Source organism: Lates calcarifer, linkage group LG3 (assembly GCF_001640805.2).
Source record: "Lates calcarifer isolate ASB-BC8 linkage group LG3, TLL_Latcal_v3, whole genome shotgun sequence".
Taxonomy (NCBI): Eukaryota; Metazoa; Chordata; class Actinopteri; family Centropomidae; genus Lates; species Lates calcarifer.
Genome location: NC_066835.1, coordinates 13421992 through 13441984, shown reverse-complemented (window position 1 = coordinate 13441984; position 19993 = coordinate 13421992). Strand labels below are relative to the sequence as shown.

General features: G+C 40.3%; 1 protein-coding gene across 5 annotated transcripts in view; it reads left to right on the top strand.

Moving 5' to 3' along the window:
- Window positions 1–19337, top strand: part of trps1 (trichorhinophalangeal syndrome I) — a 108453-nt gene extending 89116 nt beyond the window's left edge. For all 5 annotated transcript variants that reach the window (XM_051067133.1, XM_051067141.1, XM_051067135.1 and 2 more), the window contains exons 10-11: window positions 11719–11841; window positions 16088–19337. In XM_051067133.1, the coding sequence (XP_050923090.1) occupies window positions 11719–11841; window positions 16088–17707 (1743 nt within the window). In that variant the 3' untranslated portion in view covers window positions 17708–19337. The remainder of the gene's footprint in view (window positions 1–11718; window positions 11842–16087) is intronic.
- The last annotated feature ends 656 nt before the right edge of the window (window positions 19338–19993 follow it).

The window sequence follows — 19993 nt, the reverse complement described above, 5'->3', positions numbered from 1 at the left end:
TCTTCCCCACCAGTGCTAATTGGGGAGATAAAGTCATTTGGCAAGGCTGTGTGTGTGTGTGTGTGTGTGTGTGAGGTCGTTTAGAGGTGTAATACTCTAAAGTGCCATCCATTATGCAGTTTGGTTGGGATTACACTCCTCCCTTTCTTTCTCTCTTCATTCTTCTTTTTTTCTCAGTCTTTTTTCCATCTTTGTTCTCCTTCAATTTTTGGTTTTCTCGTCTTTTCTTACCCTTTGTCTCTTGTTTTCCCTTATCTTTCTCTGGTTCTCTCCTCAATTAGGCAAATCTTGCCTGTCCAAGGTCGTTTGGCAATTAAAATGTACTGCCATTTGTGTGTGTGTGTGTGTGGTGTGTGTGTGTGTGCGCGCGTGCATATTAGTGCACAATCTTACCTTGTTTAAATTAAAACAATATCAAACAATTAGCTCCACAGCTGTTGCCATCAGTCCAAAATGGAAATTTAAGAAATTACGGAACAGGTTGTTTTCGTGTCAGTGTTAACAGAGAGAAATGTGTTTGTGCATGTTTGTGTCTTTTTAAATTTTAACCAGCCACAGTTTACCGGCTTGTCAGGTTAGCTTACTGCATTTGTTAATCTAATGTCTTATTTTACTTTTGCATGACTTTTAATCCATTTAGTTGTAGATCACAGGCATGTTTTTCAATTTACACCAGAGATCACTACTTAGACTTAGAAAACTTTAATGTCCTCAGAGAGGCAATTTGTGGTACAGCACAGAATATTAGACACATTAAAAGCGCATCAAATAAACAGAGACAACAATAAGCCAAGTCAACTACGGCAGCCATCATAAATACCATCACAGTCCAGGCAGACATTTGAAGTGTATGTCACTGAGTGTATACCTGCACATATGGACCATTAAAAGCACATCAGTGAACAGAGACCACAATAATCTAAAGTCATCCATGACAGCCATCATAAATATCATCACAGTCCAGGCAGACATTAAAAGTGCAAATCAATATTTGTATACAGATGACTTGACAGCACCAGAGTACCGCAGTTATGGTAGGTTTCAAGAGTAGAGAGAGGCGGAGCTTTATGTCATAGCAGTCACAAGTTTCATTATTAGTATCTTAAAAATTACAATACTACATTACTATAAAAGGAAACTTCCAAATTCCAATAACATATATCTCACTCTAATAGGAAGCCCTGCTGTATCATGACTCTTATCCATTATCCATTTTTTTATTGTTTTTCAAATATATGTATTCACATTAACCTCACAGTCACATTGTTATTATAGTAATGCAAGTGGGAGGAATTAATTATTAATGACAAACTTCACTTTTAACTTTACAGCCCCGGGCTCCAACAGCACAGCTGCCACAGTTAAGCAACATTACTTTTGTTAAATGTACCTAAGGTTAAGATACATTCAGCGGGTTCCAAAAGTCTGAGACCACTGTAAATACCATAATTTCCAGACTATAAGCCGCTACTTTTTTCACACACTTTGAAACTTGCGGCTTAAACAATGATGTGGCTAATTTATAGATTTTTACGGGCTAACAAGCTTCATGCCGCAAAAACATTTAGACACCTGTGGCTTATAGACAAGTGTGGCCTGCGTATGTGCTTTTTTTTTTCTTTTTAAGTCAGGTATTTTAGTCAGGTGTGCTCAATAGTCCGGAAAGTTTGGTACATGAAATGTGGAGGTTTTGGTCAGAATTTTTACCACTTGAGGAAAAAAAGTAGCTACCTTTCAAACACAAAACTTCCTCTTTTACCTTAACTCTGAGCAGACACTTGAGGTTTTGGTGTTGTAATTTTTCATTTAACGGTGTGCAATAATATGAAATTTGTGTCTGGGTACCTCATCTATCAGGTGAAAATGCATCACTTCAAGTTGTATGTAGATAAGGTTGTCCTATAGACTAGAATAACCTGCTATCCCTACTAAGAGAGAAAATACAGTACTGCAGTCTCAACCATTCATAAATTCCCATTGATGAAAGGGCATCTGTTTCCCTAATTAGATGGCACAGTTTAGTGTTTAGGTTTCGGTTTGACTCACAGTATTCAGGCAGTGTTGATTTCAACACCTCACACAGACAGCTTTACTGTGTACAGCAATACCAGCGAGTTAGTCTCCAGCCTGACAGTACCTGAATGGATCATGTGGTTCTGTGTTGTGTGGGAATCAGCCCACTGAACCATTCTCACATAAACAATAAAACAGAGTCTAAGACAGTTAATAAGACACTTAATACCAATGGATAAGACCACAGGTATTAAGGATGCATATTATAATAACTCACTCTCTCTCTTTGTATGTTTCCCTCTTTCTCTCTCTTGCTTTCTCCCTCACTCTCTGTCTCTCTCTTTTCCTTTGGGCAGTGGGGTGAGTTAAGGTTTCAGTGTCCTGGTTTCCACACTAGATTATGTGGTAGTTATGTGTGTGTGCGTGCGTGTGTGCAGGCATGAGTGCGTGCATCTTTGCGCACATGCGTATGTGTGTGTGTGCATGTTGCAGCAAAGTGCGTTAATGTCAACCTACAGGGCCTTTTCATAAAGACACACGCATACACACTACTGTGGTGCTTTACTGGTCAGTGTGAAGTGGGTCACTGCTCTCCAGACACAAATATGAAAAAGTTTTCTAAGGAAGGAAATATAATTTTAGATAAGGAAAATAACTTCAAACCAAGGAAATGCACATGTAGCTTTTTAGCTCCGAAAATGTATTACACAGAACCAGATAAGAACATGCAAATCAGTTATAGTGGAAAAGCAAAGTGTTTTTTTTTTTATTTATAATGGGAATTCGGCTTAATTCCTTTTAATTCTATATTGAATACATCATGCACTAGATCACTCAAACTGCAAGCAATGGCTGCCTCTGACCCCTCATTATATGTTATCATCATTGTGAAAAGCATTTTCCCCCCTCTCATATAGTTTTGTTACTATGAATATTAAATGCTTGAGGAGGTGACAATGACAGACTTCACAAGAAAAAAGTACAAAATAAAGAAATGTAAAGCACAAAAATTTGTGTAGCTGGTCTGGTCTGGTGACCACTCACATTTATCCTAGGTCACTTTTTACAGTCCCAACCCCCAACCAAGGTTGGGAACCACTGCTCTGGTTCAGGAATTCTCTTTCAGCTTGCTATTAATTGCACTTGGTGATATCCACATGATGAAGAATGTACAGGTGCAGTTTCTCTACAGAGTGATGCTGATTGGTTTCTGTGTCAGGTTAATTATATGAACTTGAGAACAACAATCTAGAAGACCTTAGGCTTTCCCCCATTTTTTATTCCTCTCAGTGTATTACATGCTCTATCACTGCACAAAGAAAGTCCAAGCTTGAATCAGGAAGACCTCTATTACAGAAAGAAGAAAATACAGACAAACTGTATATCTTATACTATCTTATCAAAATGATAAGTTTTAGCATTAGAATAGAATCAGTCACTTGATAAACACAAACCCAAGTAACTGGATATCAGTAGCTCAGGTACAGACACACTCAGAAAAGAGACACATAAATACACATTAGTGCGCACACACACAACAAGCAGCGCACATTTACTCATACATACACAACTGTGGTCTCCAGGTCCATGGACTCCAAGTCCGCATGCATTGAGGCTGTTTATCAAAATTAGATCAACGTTAAACGATTTCCTTTTTTCTGTGTTTGCTAATGTGCCTCTCCTCTCTCTCTCTGTCCCCCCCCAACAGTTCACTGGTTATCAGGCTTTTACCCAGAACACAAAACTGTGAAGTCGATGCAACCACAATCGTTTATCAAAATTAGATCAATGAAAATAGGATTTTGCTTAAGTGCGGCCGAGTTTGTGTTTGTGTACCAAGCTGTGCACATTTACTGCATGGAAAGTGAGACTCTCACTGCCATGCAACAAGAAGTAGCAACTACTGTATGAACTGAGCACAGGGAGACTGAAAAGACCATGGAAGTGAGAGGAAAAGGGGCCCGGAAGAGAGTGATAGCAAAGGGTGAAAGAATGAAAGGAGGGGAAGTGGGCCACACTGTGTGTGTGTGTGTGTGTGTGTGTGTGTTTGTGTGTGTGTGAGAGAGAGAGAGAGAGAGAGAGAGAGAGAGAGAGAGAGAGAGAGAGTGGGGGAAAAAGACACTGACCTCACTCTCCGGTGGAGATGTGTGTGTATCATGGTGATGTCATCTTGTTCCGGTGTTTTCTGCTGCTTTAGACACTCAGCTGTCATTTCTTTTGCGTGCACACACACCCACACACACCCACACACATACTCACACAAGCAGACACGCACACACAATGACAGGTCTGTTGTGAAAGCTGACACCCTCTATTTCACTCTCACACAGAGCCGAGTTTGTGCATGTGCGTATGTGCGCGCGTCTTGTCGTATATTATTAACAAAGGATCTGGGTTGTCGTGTCTTCTGCTACCTTATCCAGCCCCTCCGCTGTGCAGAGACTATCATTGTTTTTTATATTTATGGAGCAGTTGCATCTGTGTATTCACAATATTCTCACTGCATGAACTGTTATCGCAACCCAGCACATAACGCACTTATCAAGTTTCAGCTTCAACTTTATTTCGTCCCGGTGGGCAATTGGTTTTGCAGCAACTCTTGGAAGCAACGAGCATAAAACTGAAAGACTAAGAGACACAGCCACCAATACAAGGTGCTGATACAGAGTTTAAGGCCTGCGGCGTGAGACAAATTAGCATCGTCATCATTATCACAATCTCCATTGGCCATCCGCACCAATCAATGACCACCGATCATCACCTTCCTCCTGCTTATACCATCACGTACAGGCCTAAGGCAGGAGGGATAAAGGGGTTATTAGACCTGATTTTCTTGGCAGAAATGAAACTGACTCATTTGTTAGGATGTGGCTTGTATGATCTCCCTGACCAGGTGATTCATGAGAAGTTATTTATTATTGTAGCGATGTGACAGGTGCAGTGCATTTTAATAATTTCAGCTGAACTAAAGCTATACATACACACTCGGCTCTGGGCTTTTTCTCTAACACTATTGCATCACTATATATACTGTATTTATTTAGAGCAGTTTCTAGCTCTTCTGCTTCTCACTGCATGGCTAATGTCTGAAGTCGGATTTTATCCTGCGCACCTTACTCATTATTCCTCCCAACAGCCAGTCTTGGTTTTCAAATAGTCTCATATCATCGCAAAGCTTTTCTGTAAATTCTGTCGGCCTCTAAAGAGAGGAAACACTGCTGAATGTGCTGCACTGCATACCGTTGTGCTGGGAGTGTGAGGGCTGCTAGAGCAGACTGTTAGCGGAGAGCTGCGGGCGGTGTGCGGAGGGTAGCTCGAAGCAGGCGCACACTGAGCTGAAGGTCATGCTCGGTGTGGCTGGGCAGTAGGTGTTATGTTAGGACACAGACTGGCCATTTTCTGTCGAGCAACAGTTTTACTCTGCCAAGTGTTTTTCAAGGTTTTCTCTGTTGTTTTCACATTGTATAGCAGTTTTACTGCCTCAGAAATATATATGACATATGACATTTTTGATGAAGTGTAGATATGCTGCTAAAAAATATGGTTTTTGACGTGACATTCAGTTTTCTTACTGAGAATTCAGTACGGGCACTCTGTATGCTTAGAAACACAGCAGGTGTAATTTGCTGATACAGTGATTGTTTGTGTTGCTTTTTACTTAAAGGTAAAGCTTATGGGTTACTAGTAAGTTGTTATAAATGGAGTATCTCCTGGGTGGGAATGTTCAGTTTTAGGACTTAGCAGCTATTATTTTTTGCAAGCAATTTTGAAAGGAAAATGAAAATACAAATCTGTCTGTCTGTTTTCACTTTTTTATTCATTACTTTTAAACATGTAGACCCCCTTGCAATCATGCTAGCTGGTTAACAGATGCAGTATCAAACCAAATCTCACCGCAGTTTACCAGGTTTTGCTACGGTATGTGATTATTATCCCTTTTTTAAATGTCTGCTGATTCCTGGGGGGATAATTAGTCGTCTGGTTGCACCCTTCGCAGGGTTACCAGAGACAGGGCATTTTTGGAAGTTTGTTGCTGTACTAGTTTCTCCCCACCTCACTGGTAATGTCATCTGAGTAGGTAATAAGCAGGAAATGCAGCCTCCATTGCAGGTCGCGGTTTGACTGTGTCCATTTTTCCAGTTGAATAAAATAGAGCTGAGGGATTCAGCTCTTAGTTTATTTTTTTCCTCCCAAAATTATGGATTGTCATGAATATTTCTCATCATTGCTTACTTTTAGAATCTTTAACCATTTAACTGGCTTAGTGCCATTTGTCCTACACGAATGGCACGGTTATTGTTATTCTATGCGTTCTTGTTGTTTTTTGTTTCTCTTCATTGAATAAGAATAAACTAGTGGAATAAATTTAGAGTCCTTTCAACTTAAATTCATTCAACTCAAACCCAATTATTCTATTAGGAGAAGCAATTTAAATGCACACAGTAGTCTGAGAAGAAACCACACAGATGGACTTCTGCAGCCATATGCATAACACGTATACAGACCTACACAGACACACACACACACACACACACACAGATAGTTGATGGTTGGTAGCACCTACGGGGGGGGGGTCTCTTTTAGATTGGCCCCAGATGCTTTTCACTGTGTGTGTGTGTGTGTGTGTGTGTGTCGGAAAGATTAATTTGGTGAATCTTTATCTGAAACCATCCCAGTATCCTTGTGCACAGGTCTATTTCTTCCTGTCTTTAACATCTGTGTGGGGCTGTGTGTGTGTGGGTGTGTGTGCGTGCGTGCATTAGGGAGAGAGCAAGAGACTGATCCAGTGTATAGGATATTGGACTTGGCAGTATGGAATTTAGTTAATTCCTCCAGCTAGTCTTCTAGCTTGATTAAATAATCGCTGATTTAATGCAAGTCAGTGCATGTATCAATGTAAGTGTGTGTGTGCATCTGTGTGTTAAAAGCAGGGCTGACTTACTCTTTAAGTGAATTAAATGTAATTTCATTTTGCAAGACTTTGTTTAGAAAGCCCTCTTTTTTAATTTATTTTAGACCGCAGGGCACCTCAATCTATTTCTTTCTTCTCCTTCTCACTCCGGTTCAGTTCCCTCTCTATGTGTCTGTCTATTTTGACATATAACTCCAAAGATTTCAACACCTTTACATTTTAATTATTTTGTGTTTAGTTTTCTTTCACCATACTCATTGCTCAAGATGAAAAGATTTGACCATGCTCTTAGAAAGTGGCTGTTTTTTTTTTTTTCCATATTCAAAGCTAACAGCGGTACTTCCAAAAGTGTTGAAAAGAAATTACTGGGAAATGCTGTTATAGTTGTCATAGTCCTTGACAACAAAATATGTTAATAAGCTGGGAGATGAGCATAAACTTGAGTTTTATTTTTAAAATGGATGCAAAGAATTTAGCGGCAGCTCGTGTGTAGGCCACCAGTCTGCCTCGTCAAAGCATTTCAAGTAAAGCTACACCACCAGTTTAAAGATGTCACCACACATTGGTTGCAGATGGCAGTTGTTACATCAGGGCAAATAAAGTAAATTTGAGGGACTCAGTATTGCTACAGAACCCAACCAGTGGATGCTTATCTATTCAGGCCAGCTCTTCCATAAAGATCTAAGAGACCATGCAGTGTAAACAGTTTGTACAACATCTGTAAATTTATGGCTTCAGGAGAATCTCTGAGTGGACTCAAAGCCACAGCTGAGGGGTTCAGCCACTGTGTGGTTGCACCATATGTTTTGATGTTGAATAAAAATCAGATCGTCTAGAATGAAGTTATAATTTATTAGTGCATTTTATGAGTAGAGTCACGAAAAAAGTCACTGAGAACAGCCCATAACTTCTGTTTGAATTTAAAGGATAGCAATCACTTTAACCCATTTATTGGAAAGTTGGCGTGGCAGCATAAACCCATAAAAGTCTAAAAACAAAATTAAAATCGAGGAATTGGAGTTGTTCGCAAACACGGGAGGGAGGAACACATGTAATATAAAATGTAGCCTATTTTCAAAGTGCATTATTTTCCCAAACAAACAATCAGGTCATGTAGCCTCTTTTATGCATTCTTGCATTAAATGTACCGCCACAAGGGTAAAAAGGCTCCCTGTTAGAGCTGTTGTGCATTAGAGCAGAGAGACTGACCAAACTGATTGTGAAAGTTATTAAACCAGTAAATGTTATTTTATGTGCAGGCTGCCAAATAGTAGATTGCACTCGTAATTTCTGCTGGCCTTTTCATAAGCATTTTGAGACTGACTGCAGATGACCTGTCAATGTTATAATTCTGATATACAGTCACTACTTTCCTTCTGGAGATCAGATTATCTGTATTTTATTTACATATTTGAGCTCTCCAGAATAAGAAAATTCCACGTAACTGTGTGTCTTATTAAACTAAAAAAGAATAAGGCCTGGGGATAATCTAGCACTGTTTACACTGGTTACACAAATGCACTTCTTACTTATGAAACTTAACTTTGTATCTAAACATCAACTTTAAAGTTTATTTGCTTGGAATTGGCTTGATTAGGAGGAAGTTGATAAAGAGTTTAATTTCCTGACTAATGAACGCGTTCGTGAATGCGCCTCTGAGTGTGTGCGTGTCAGAGGGCATTGTCGGCGGTGCTAATTGAACGGTATCATAGGCCGCAGATAAATAGATGTCATTAAGACCCTGAGTTCTAATTACCAGCAGCCCTCCTCTGCAGGCTGAGGTGAGTGGGAGAGGCCAGGTATCAGTAATCAATCACGCACTGATATACACGTGTTTATGCTGCAGACACACTCCAAGCACACAAACACAGTCACAGAGCCGCCACGAGATGTACTCCCATGTATACACATGTAAAAGTATGCAAATATAGAACTGTGTGTGTTTGTGTGGGTGCATGTACATAAGCAAGCATGCGCCAAGCCAACCAGCTGATGATTGAAGAGGAAGTTTGAGACCATGAGCCAAATATGTGTACATGCATGTGTGTGTTTTGGAAGGTGGTGGGGGCTATTTCTGTACTTTCCTGTGTAATTGACACTTCAACTTCTCTGTCTCTCTCTCTCACACACACACAGACACATGCACACTCATACACACACTGTGCTATCCTTGTAGCATAGTTTTGGAGAAGCCTAAGACACCCCCTACACATACACACACACACTTCTTGGATTGCAGTTTCTCATCCAGATCTAGCCTGCCTTCATTAGCCAGTGGAAGCAAATATTTTCAGGTGTGTGTGTGTGTGTGTCTGTGTGTGTGTCTGTCTGCGTGTGTGCGCGGTACGATGAGGGGCAGCTGTGGGGCCATATGTGAGTGATTTGGGTGCTCGGAGGGAAACTGAATTCTGATGACAGACGCACTGTTTGGCTTGCAACGCTAGACACACACACACACACATACACAGACACAGGAAGCGTACATCAATCAATCACCTGGCTCTGTCTCTCTACATGTGGTGACCGTATGGTGTGTGCAACATACACACATAGGCAGACACACTCAGACACACGCAGATTCTGGCTCAGTGTGCCACTGTGAGGATTTGGTCATGTACTGTAAGTGTTGTGCTGTCTGATGTCAGACAGACAAAAACACATGTACCATAAATACTCTTATATTATTGGAAATGGGATGTTTTACTATACACACATTGAAGCTGAGAGACAAAGTTTTTCCCATATAAATAAACATATCTATGGTGTTCCTTTGTATTAAATCTTTGAACAATTGAAAACTTTGATTTTCTGGCCTGATCCAGACAGTATGAAGAATGTCATCTTAAATGTCTGTTTATGAGCTGAAATTACTGCAGGTAAACAAAGGAGCCATCAAACCACTTTTCACTAGCAACAGAATTTGATGTCAAATCTTTAAACACAGGTAGAGACGTTTCGTCAGTTCCTGATCTGTTTATATTTTCATGTTCATATTATTTATTTTTAAAATATTTTTTTTCTCCATTAGAGGGACCAACAACCTTGTATCTCTAAGACCTCTGTGTAGGATTAGCATTTGAACTGTTTCTTTTCATACAGTACAGATTTTTTCTAACTGGGACTCCACCAACACTGACATGATATTCTTCAAATGCATCTGCACTGCATTACTCAGGCCAAGTATCTGCATGTATGTTGGCGGTGTGTGTTTCCAGAGAAATGTAAAGTGGCTAATTGTGCTGTGATCCTTGCAAGTACATTAGATTACAAAAATAAACTGAACAGCGCTTTGCCCACCGGGCTCCTCTGGCTTTTAGCTGGCAGCACAAAACAGATGCTGAGTGGAAGTGCTGGTAGTGGCTCCATCTGTAGCTCTGAGACTACAGAAAGCCTGATTGAAGTGCAGTGCTCTTTTGTGAAAAGTTGAAATGTTTTTTAACTTCTAGCAGTGGGTGCTCTGAGCCTGAAGAAAAAAAAAAAAATAGCTAAGCCCTCAGCACTGTCATGAACATAAAACAACAAGAAGGCAGCACTGAAAGCAGAAGGTCCCGGTAGACGCAAAGTCCATGATGGAGGGAAGAGGGAGAAACAGATTGGGATAACAGAGAGAAAACATGACAGAGGGAAAGACAGCAGACACGCAGAAGGTGTCTTGTGGATTTTAGGGAGCCATACCCATAGGCACATACAGTATGCAGACACTCTCTAACACAACCATGGTCACATCATCAGCTGCTGCTACTGTGATGACAACACAAAAGGTAAAAAGAGACAAAAATGCACACAACGCACACATCGATTAAGAATGAACAATTAAATGCTGGTATCTTGTAACCATGCCGATTTACTCTATATGCACTGCACATCTGTAAAACTCATTGAAAAAAAAACTAAGAAAGCAAAATGGGATGAAACGGGATTGGAAAGACTGAAAAGTGAGGAGAAAATGAAGATGGGAAAGCAACAATGCTGAGATAACAACTTAAAGAAGATACAGAGAGAGAAAAAGAAATGGTTGGATAGACAGGCAGATAGAGAAAGAATAGACAGACTCGTGGAGGAGAAAGATGAGGTATGCTGTCCTCTCAGGGTCATAAAGGTGGTGAATGGGGCCAGAGACTTAATGGGATGGAGAAACGTTGTGATTGGCTCATTACTGTGATGGAGCACGTTGCCACGACAATTGGCCTTTTCACCCCCACCCCACCCTTCTCTGCACACACTACTTTTCTATGCACCACTGCTCCGTGAACTGCAGAGGTGTGTGTGAGTGTGTGTGTGAGAGAGTAATACAGTAAAAGTCAAACACTTGCCTGTAAAGTACCTGCTGCCGTTCTGATAAACACTAAAGCACCCTTTCCACGTCTGTCGAGTAGTACTTGACAAAATTACTGCAGTGTCTCATTCTCTGAGACACATTTAACAACAGCAATTATTCAGCTCAACCTGATCATTTTCTTTAAAAGGAAGTGTGTTTTAGTGTTTTTATTAACCTTGTTCTATACAGAGAAAATCAGTGTGGGGGTAAACAGTGTTCTCAATAGGATTTCCCATTAGGCATGATAAATGAGAGCACATCATCTCTCTGCCACCAAGCCAATCTGTTTTCTCTCTCTCTCTTTCTCTGTCACCTAACCTTACTACCAATTCACTGTTCTTGAGTGATGTGAAAATTAAAAAGGTATCAAAACTTAAGTCCATTATTTTCTTTCTCTCTTTTCACCATATGTTTCTTAATCTATCTGAATTTGTACTTTCACTCGTTAATACTGTCTGTTTTTCTCCATCCACAGCGGCGCAGAGGGAGTGGGGTCTTCTGTGCAAACTGTCTGACCACCAAGACATCACTGTGGCGGAAGAATGCTAATGGAGGCTACGTCTGCAATGCATGTGGTTTATACCAAAAACTACATTCAGTAAGTTGTAAACATGCAAACAGATGCTGTGTCTGCACCAAATGTACACTATTACACTACTGATTACTCTAAACAAACTGTAGACCTGTGAGATAAATAGACAGATTGTACAGGTAGTACAGTAGTTGTACCAGATGTGATGTTATTCCACAGTCCTCTCACAGAAGACTTACATACTGTATATTCTCTCACAAAGGTTGTATTGGATCAGCAACCCACCACTTTAAACTATTTTATAGACTCTGTGCTGCATTTAAGTGCATCTACAGGGTGGTTTTGACCACTAATTATCATTCCTCCTGTCTAGCCGATTAGCATACGATGCAAATTAAATGGCGCATGCTGCAGTTAAATTCTTGTATATATTCTCTGAATCCCGCTGTGAGAAAGTAATATTGTGGAAAAAGTATATTTGATTTGGTGGGTGCTGGGAGTTACAGACCATTTCAGCAGTCACAGTGAGCCAGTTCCATGGAGTGAGAAATATGATGGAATGAATCAACTTTACCATCTAAGCCTGGGGAAAGTCTATGGAAATCCCAAATTTAATTACACTGCATGAATTACAGATGAAGAGCCAGCCTGGAATTTAGTTGACTTCAGAATATTAAGCTTTCTTACCTCAGATAGGTTTTAAAGGGGTTTAAGCTAATTTAACACTTCAACATACTGTACCTATTTAACTCAAGGGTTTACAAATATTACCAGTCTGAGACAAGCCTTCAGAGCCTTAATGTATACTTTATATATTCAGATTCATGTTCACATATTGATTTTTTAAGATCAGCTTGTAAAATTTCAAAGCGAACAAAAATGTTTCAGTCTCATAAGTCACAGTGCTAATAAATGCATCTGTGGGGTGAGTGTGTTACAACCCAGGCCACTGTGCAGCAATTATCGAATGGAGCTTTAAAGACCTTTTAGAGGATGACAAGCTATCGCAGTTTGCTCCTTCCTGCCCCTGCGGATGTCCTTCGTTCAACCCGTTCATCTCATCTGCTGCTCCAATCACGTCCCGGTTCCCTGTACTCTTGGCAATCTTCACGACAACCATATTTTATATCCCATAATAAAAGTTTTATACGCTCTACACACATTATTAGAGAGGATAGCAGCTAGTAAAACACTTGAGAGTGAGAGAGGGGAAGGAGGAGTTATGAATACAGAGGGAGAAAAAAGGTAGACATAAGGGGAGGGAGCGAAAGGAAGGGAGAAAGACAAACAAAGAGAGGGAACGGGGTGGAAGACAAAGGAGGAGGAAGAGATTAAGGTAAAGAGTGAGGACAGAGATAATGAAGGTGGAGGGTGTGTATAGAGAGTGAGAGATGGAGGGAGATGGAGATTAGGAGAGGGGACATCCAAGAAGAGAGGGAGAGATGAAAAGATAGATAGATAGAGGGAGAGTTATGTGTGCCGCCAGTAATGCAGCCCAGGTGTTTTATCAAACCCACCCTACACCCATAAATGTGTACAACATTACAGCTACCTTGTGTGTGTGTGTCTCTGTGTGTGTGTGGTTGGTGGTTTGAATGTCTTACAGGACTGTACACACAAAAATCCTTTAAATGATGAGCATCTTGCTATTTATGTGCATATCCAGTTAATTGGACTAACAGCTGCCATTGAAAATATCTTGTATAAATGATAAAGAACAAATAAATAACTGGCTTATCTACAAAGTAGTAACAGTAGTTTAAAAAAAAAAAAGTTAGTAGATACCAAATCCATTGATCCATCATGTAGTCCCACTCCCTGTGAGCAAGAAACATAATGTAAACCAGCAAGGTAAAGAAGAGGAGGACATTTACAGGCAGACAAGGGGGAACAGCAACAAAGGAAAGGCTTGAGCTAAAATGTGTTAAATGTCTTAACAAAGTGGAGAGAGCAAGAGTAAAAGACAGAGAAAGTGTACCAGGCAGAAAGAGAAGATAAAAGAGAAGAAAGGGAACAAGAGAAGTAGAGAGTTGTGCTGTTTCTCAAGCTTTACTACATACTAACTGTAGAGAGTGTATCATCTTCTATTGTCCCTCTGTCTTTACCTCCTTCCTATTGCTTTTCCCCTGCATTTCATGTCCCCTCCCTTCACCTCCTCCTGTGTTCACCATATATTACTTGTCACCTTTCCTCATTTATCTCACCTCCTTCTCTCCTGTCTTCCCCTCTACACTTGTCTTTCCATTTTCCTCCCACATTCTTCTCACTCTTCTTCAGGTAGACATACAAAACACCCAAGGACCATAAAGAATAAGAAAAAAATCTGTTATTTGACTGCCATAATTTTGTCAGTGTAGAGGCTGTGGGTCTTAGCAGTGATCAACTTGTTTACGGTAATGATCCGGGCTGCTGAGTGAAGCCACTGGTCTGAAATGTGATGTGTATTAATATAGCATTAAATCAGTGAGTTGAGCCTCATGAGGATTTTTGTACAGCTACTTTGGACACATAAACACATCACAATTAGGGTTGTTGATTGGTTGTCAGAATTAATTTAGTAATAATTTCTTCATTTTACAAGTGTCGCAGCACATCCCTGGATTTGTGCTATGAATGACTTTTCTATCCATAGATAGTTTCAGTAGCTTCTCTGATACACCCACACACTTGTTCTCATACACACACACACACACACACACACAAGCATGCTTAAATACATATACCCTAAGAGATATAGGGCTATCCACATAGGTGCACACATAACTAGGGGATAAATTATTCTGGAGGATTCAAGCATCAATCATAACATAAATTTTGAAAGCATGAGAGGTTTATTGGCTTTTTTTCTTTAAATAGAAACCTTCACCCCCATTCTTTTTATTTTTCATCCACCTAAAAACCTTCTTTGATTCCTCCATATTGCTCCATCACGATCTCAGCACTATCTCCTCTTGCGTGGTCCTTCTCTATGCATCTTTTTGTGATTCGGTTTTTATCTGCCACCATGCATGTCAAAAGCCCTCACATCACTCTCACACGTACAGGCACAGCAGAGGATTTCTAGACACATTCTAATAATTTCAACCAGCATGGCATGTGCAACTCTAAATAAACTGAAAGTACTTCTGAAGCTTTGAAAAGCAATTTAGTTTTTTACTAGTTGAATTTGGCTTTGTTTTCAATTAATGCTGCGTGGAGGTCACTATTTGTAATGTGAATGTAGAGAAGGGAGACTGAGTGAAGTTTATTCTTCAATAATGAAAGCGAATCATTACTTTTGTTGAAGTGTAGACACTTTAAAAGACACTTTAAACTGTGTTGTTTATTTTCCTTCTAGGAAAGAAAATCTTCCACTAATATGCTGGGAAATGCTTTTGACTGTTCTGATTTTTTGGCGCATATTTAGGAATAAAACATAAAAGAAATCATCTTTCATAAATCTAGTACTTTATTAGTCCGAATGGGAAATTGAATTGAAGTGAAGAGTGCTTCAGAAATTGTGTGTTGTGGATGTTACTGAACAGTTTTTATTATTGGGAGTTCTGCTTGACTTCTGCCTTTTTAATCAAAGCAGTGAATTTCTTTCAAGATCTTAAAACCTGTTTATTTTCATGTTTTTTTTTTTATTGTCCAGTTTGTGCTTAACACAAATATATCATAGTAACCTATCATGTGTATGTATCATGATGATAGTGAAGACAGGGATGAGGAGATATGTTCTCACTTGGGAGGGACATGTTAATGAAGTAAAAGTTGAGTCTTCAGGGCAAACTCTATTTACATCAGATGTAAGCACTCCCCCTTGTGGTTTGGGCAAAAAACACAGGCTTCAGGAGTGCTGGATATGGTAATGGGTTTCTTTAGCATGTCACACTTAATTATACTCTGATCAAATCCCAATGAATTTTAAAACTTTGATTGAGGTTTTGCTTTTTTTTTAGCAGTCTTACTTTGCATCAATTGTCCTAAAGTTGTAGATGCAGCTCCATTAGCATTGATGTGTTTGAGTACTTCACCAAATATCAAATCCATTTATATTCAAACAGGCAGTTTGTTGGTCTGACAGTAAGGCCAGATAAATACTTTGTATTAACTCAGTTGTTATAGTTTCTATTTATGTAATTCAATTGATTTAATTTAATCTCAGCAACACAATGCTGAACTATCTATGCTTGACATTATTAGTCACATCATATATGTGAAAATCCCTATCAGTGGTTCAAACAGATGGATGATCACCACATTTAATATGAAATGTTTACTAAGCCTTTAACTTTTTTCCATATCCCTCTGTGTTTTCTTTGTCTTCTAGACACCCAGACCTCTGAACATCATCAAGCAGAACAACGGTGAACAAATTATCCGACGCCGAACCCGAAAACGCCTCAACCCCGATTCTCTGTCATCCGAGAACCCCGCCCCCAAGCAACAACGAATCACCAATGAGGAGCGTATGAATGGGGAGGAGTCAGACCGAAGCTGTGCATCAATAAAAAACCAGCAGCCTTCCCCTCGCTCACGTTCACCGCGATCCACTCAAGCCTTCTTAGCTAATCAAACATTGGAGATCCACAGACGTATGCCTCCTCTTCTCCTCCCTTCACATCCCCCCTCCTCACTAGTAGTGGAGGGCAATGGGGGCATCGCCGAGGGAGGGATCACGTCAAAGGTAGAGGGAGGTAAAGGGGGAGGGGGATCAGAGAGAGGTAGTCCGATTGAAAAATACATGCGTCCGTCCAAACCGTCGAGTTATTCACCTCCTGGTTCACCCATTGAAAAATATCAGTATCCCCTTTTCTCTTTACCCTTACCATTAACCCTCTCACCTGATTTGACCCCTGAGTCGGATTGGCTCAGGTTCTGGACCAAGTACAAGATGGCAGCCACGTCTGGGGTTCCTGGTAGCATCAGTAATCTAAGCAGCCCTGGTAGCCTTGGGAATAACGCTCATTATCTCAGTGCAATGGTTACTCCAGTACAGCATCATCAGCAAAGCTACACGGTGCCTTACTGCGCCTCTCCCTACTCTCCTCTTCCACCTCCTCCAGCTCCTCCTCACTATCCTCCTCCCCCCCTCCATCCACAAACCTCCTCCTCATCATCGTCATTAGAAAATGATGCTCCTTTGGATCTTGCAATAAGACAAAGAGATACAACTGCTGCAAATGTTCACATGTCAACAAATGGTCCAGAGAGGAGAAGGCAGGAGTCGCCGCTAGCCGAGAGGCTGAGAGAAAACTGGAAAGGAGAGAAAGAGGAGGAGGAGAGGACTGATGAAGGTGGGAACCAGATGGAGGAGATAGGAAAGGAAGAAAAGGATCATTTGACAGCATGTCGGTCAAGCGTTTCTTCGAATCGCTCAATGGTGGAAGTGGCCACACAGGACGACCTGACCAATCGCTGCATCCACTGTGGGATCTACTTCCTAGATGAGGTCATGTATGCCCTGCACATGAGTTGCCACGGCGACCAGGGACCATATCAGTGCAGTTTTTGCCTGCATGTGTGTGCAGATCGCTACGATTTCACCACACACATACAGAGGGGCTTACACAGGTACACAGACAAGGCATTGCAACAGAAGGGTCACACGCAAGGTGGCAAAATTCAGAGCGCCTCCATGATGTCAGAGTGCGAGTCTCGAAGCGCTACTCCGGAGGAACAAAAAGATGGAGTTGATTGTAATGAGATCACGTGTGAAAGTGATGATGTCACAGGAGTATGTCATGGTGGTCAAGCTGATGAAATTACAGGCAATGATGCCAACGATAATGAAGCAGGAGCTGAAAAGGAAATAAGAGTAGAGAGTCATGATATAACAGACCAGGAATTAGGAGGCAAAATGGAGTCAGAAAGTAGCGCAGACATCACCATCGAAGTCACGACTGTTGCTGACTCTGAAAACTTAGATGAAAACACAGAGAAAAATTAATCTGATGCCTTTGACTCACACAAACCTTTAAGAACATGTTTCATTGGATGAATAAGCTGTATACCTTCATGTTCCTGGAGGCTAGCTCATGTCACAATGAGCCTATCCTGGGCACTAAATGGAACACATCCTTATGCTGGAAGCACTCGGCTGTCAAATGGTCAAAAATCATTGTAGGATCCCGCTGAACTGCTGCAGGGACAGTTTGGAGAAATAGCCTAAATCCTGTGTTGAGTGACGGTCACTTGACAGCTCCGCAGCAAGTATTCAACAACGGAGTCCGGGCATGCAGCTGAAATCACCTTTCATAAACAGCCACTTCATGTGCTTTCCAAATAAGAGGATTGGAAACTCGATTGAAAGTTGGACTGGTCTCATTTAGGATGAGTTTGAGGAGCTCAGCACTTGCACAGCCACCATACAGCAGAGCAAAAAAAAAAAAACAAAAAAAAAACAAACAAACAAACAAAAAAAAAAGAAAATGCTACAAGCAAAACACTTAAACTGAACTGATTTGTTATGCACCATACAAAACTGAAACAGGAGCTGGTCCAAACTAGTCTGATGCATCATTCAGACTGCTTTATCTTGGTACAACCAGATCTGATCTGGTTAGAGCTACTTTGTTCTGGTCCAGAGCATGTTTTGAACTGCTTCTCCTGCTGTGCAAATGGATCCGAAACCAAAACTTATTTTTGAAGAGGGAAAATTAAGCCAGTTTGTTCTGGGCTGCAGTTCAGCTGGTGTTACATTGGTACAAAAGGATTGGTTGGTTTCTTTCACTCGTGCCCTGTTGTTAACTGAAACTGACCGTGTTTCTGGATCAATGCAAAATCACCACCGGTGCAAAGTGGCATAGGATGGTAGGGCTGGTTGGTTTTGATTTGACCATGACTTTTTGAACTGAACTGCTTAAATCCAGTTTTAGCTGGTAAAACCGGTGTAATACCGGACCGAAGTGTTCTCTTCATCCATTTGGATCGAACCAAGTGACATTATTTTCTACCTTCCTCCGTGCCATGATACTAGCTACGTGCCTGGCTGCCTGCCTAATAGAACAACCATCTATTAACCTGCTTAACATTTATATTAATAATAATAATGGTAATAATAATAATGATGATGTTATAGTTCAAAACATGCAATTTGCTACACTTTCCTATATAATATGTTATTTTGTAAAGGCAAATAATGCTTTTTTGCAGGAAATGGTACTATAAAAATTAGTCTATTTGCGATTTTTTTTTTCTGTTGATTTTTGAGCTCTTTTTTTTGTTTGTGTTGTTAAGGAGACTTGTTACATTGATAACAGCTGTCTAACAGAAATGGTACAGGAAAAAGAGGGGGTTGTGTGTATGTGTGCATTTGTGTAATTGCGTTTCTGTGTGTGAGGATCAAAAGGATGCGTCCGTCCCCAAACGATGATGTAAACATAATGAAGGCTTGCGCTTGGTTTTTCAGTCCTCAGGGGTCACACGTGTTGCACACCAACCCACCTGTTTCATAGCATGTGACACATCATTTTTACATGTTAAATGGTCTAATGGTTTTAGCATGTTCTCTTACGTTCTCTTATATATATGTTCTTATGATGTTCTTTATGTGTTAATAGATCAACACGGTCTTAGTATGTAACATTTTTTTTCTGTATGTCTTTTACATGTTGTTTGGTTACGTGGTTTTATAGAGAGACTTAGGAACTTAGGGAGAAAAACCCTACATTTTATCAAAAGGATCAATTATTTGGGTTGACTGTATAAACCTTTGCTCTGTATTGAGTTTACAGAGCCTTTTGCCTACAGTGTTTTATTCAGCCGATATCCTATTGCTGAGAGTTTGGTAGGTTACCTCTATGTAGCATGTTAGCGTCTTATAAAATCTGCAAAATAAGTTGCCTTTTCTAGGGATGGGAACTGTTACTTGTTAGACCTAAATAATACTGAAGAAAACACAAGATGACATTATAAAGTTACAGTCTATAATTCAGTGAAGTAAAATGATCATGTTGCTTTCAACTCCGACTAACCCATCACACTCATTTGCCATTTATGACCCACTATAAATCCATCCTTTAGATCCGGCTGCCTTTTAAGAAACAGCATCCACAACTCTCTCTTTAAACCAAATTTTGCAGTTCTCATAGAATACTCTTGTCATTGAGAGAGCTGTGAGGTCCTTCAAAGTCCCCCTGTTCTTTAAAAATGAGCAACACAGTGGCCATCTTGTTTATTTTTTTAAGGAGTGAATCAATTCTCCAGCCTTGCTGCCTTAGTTGCTAGAAAACAA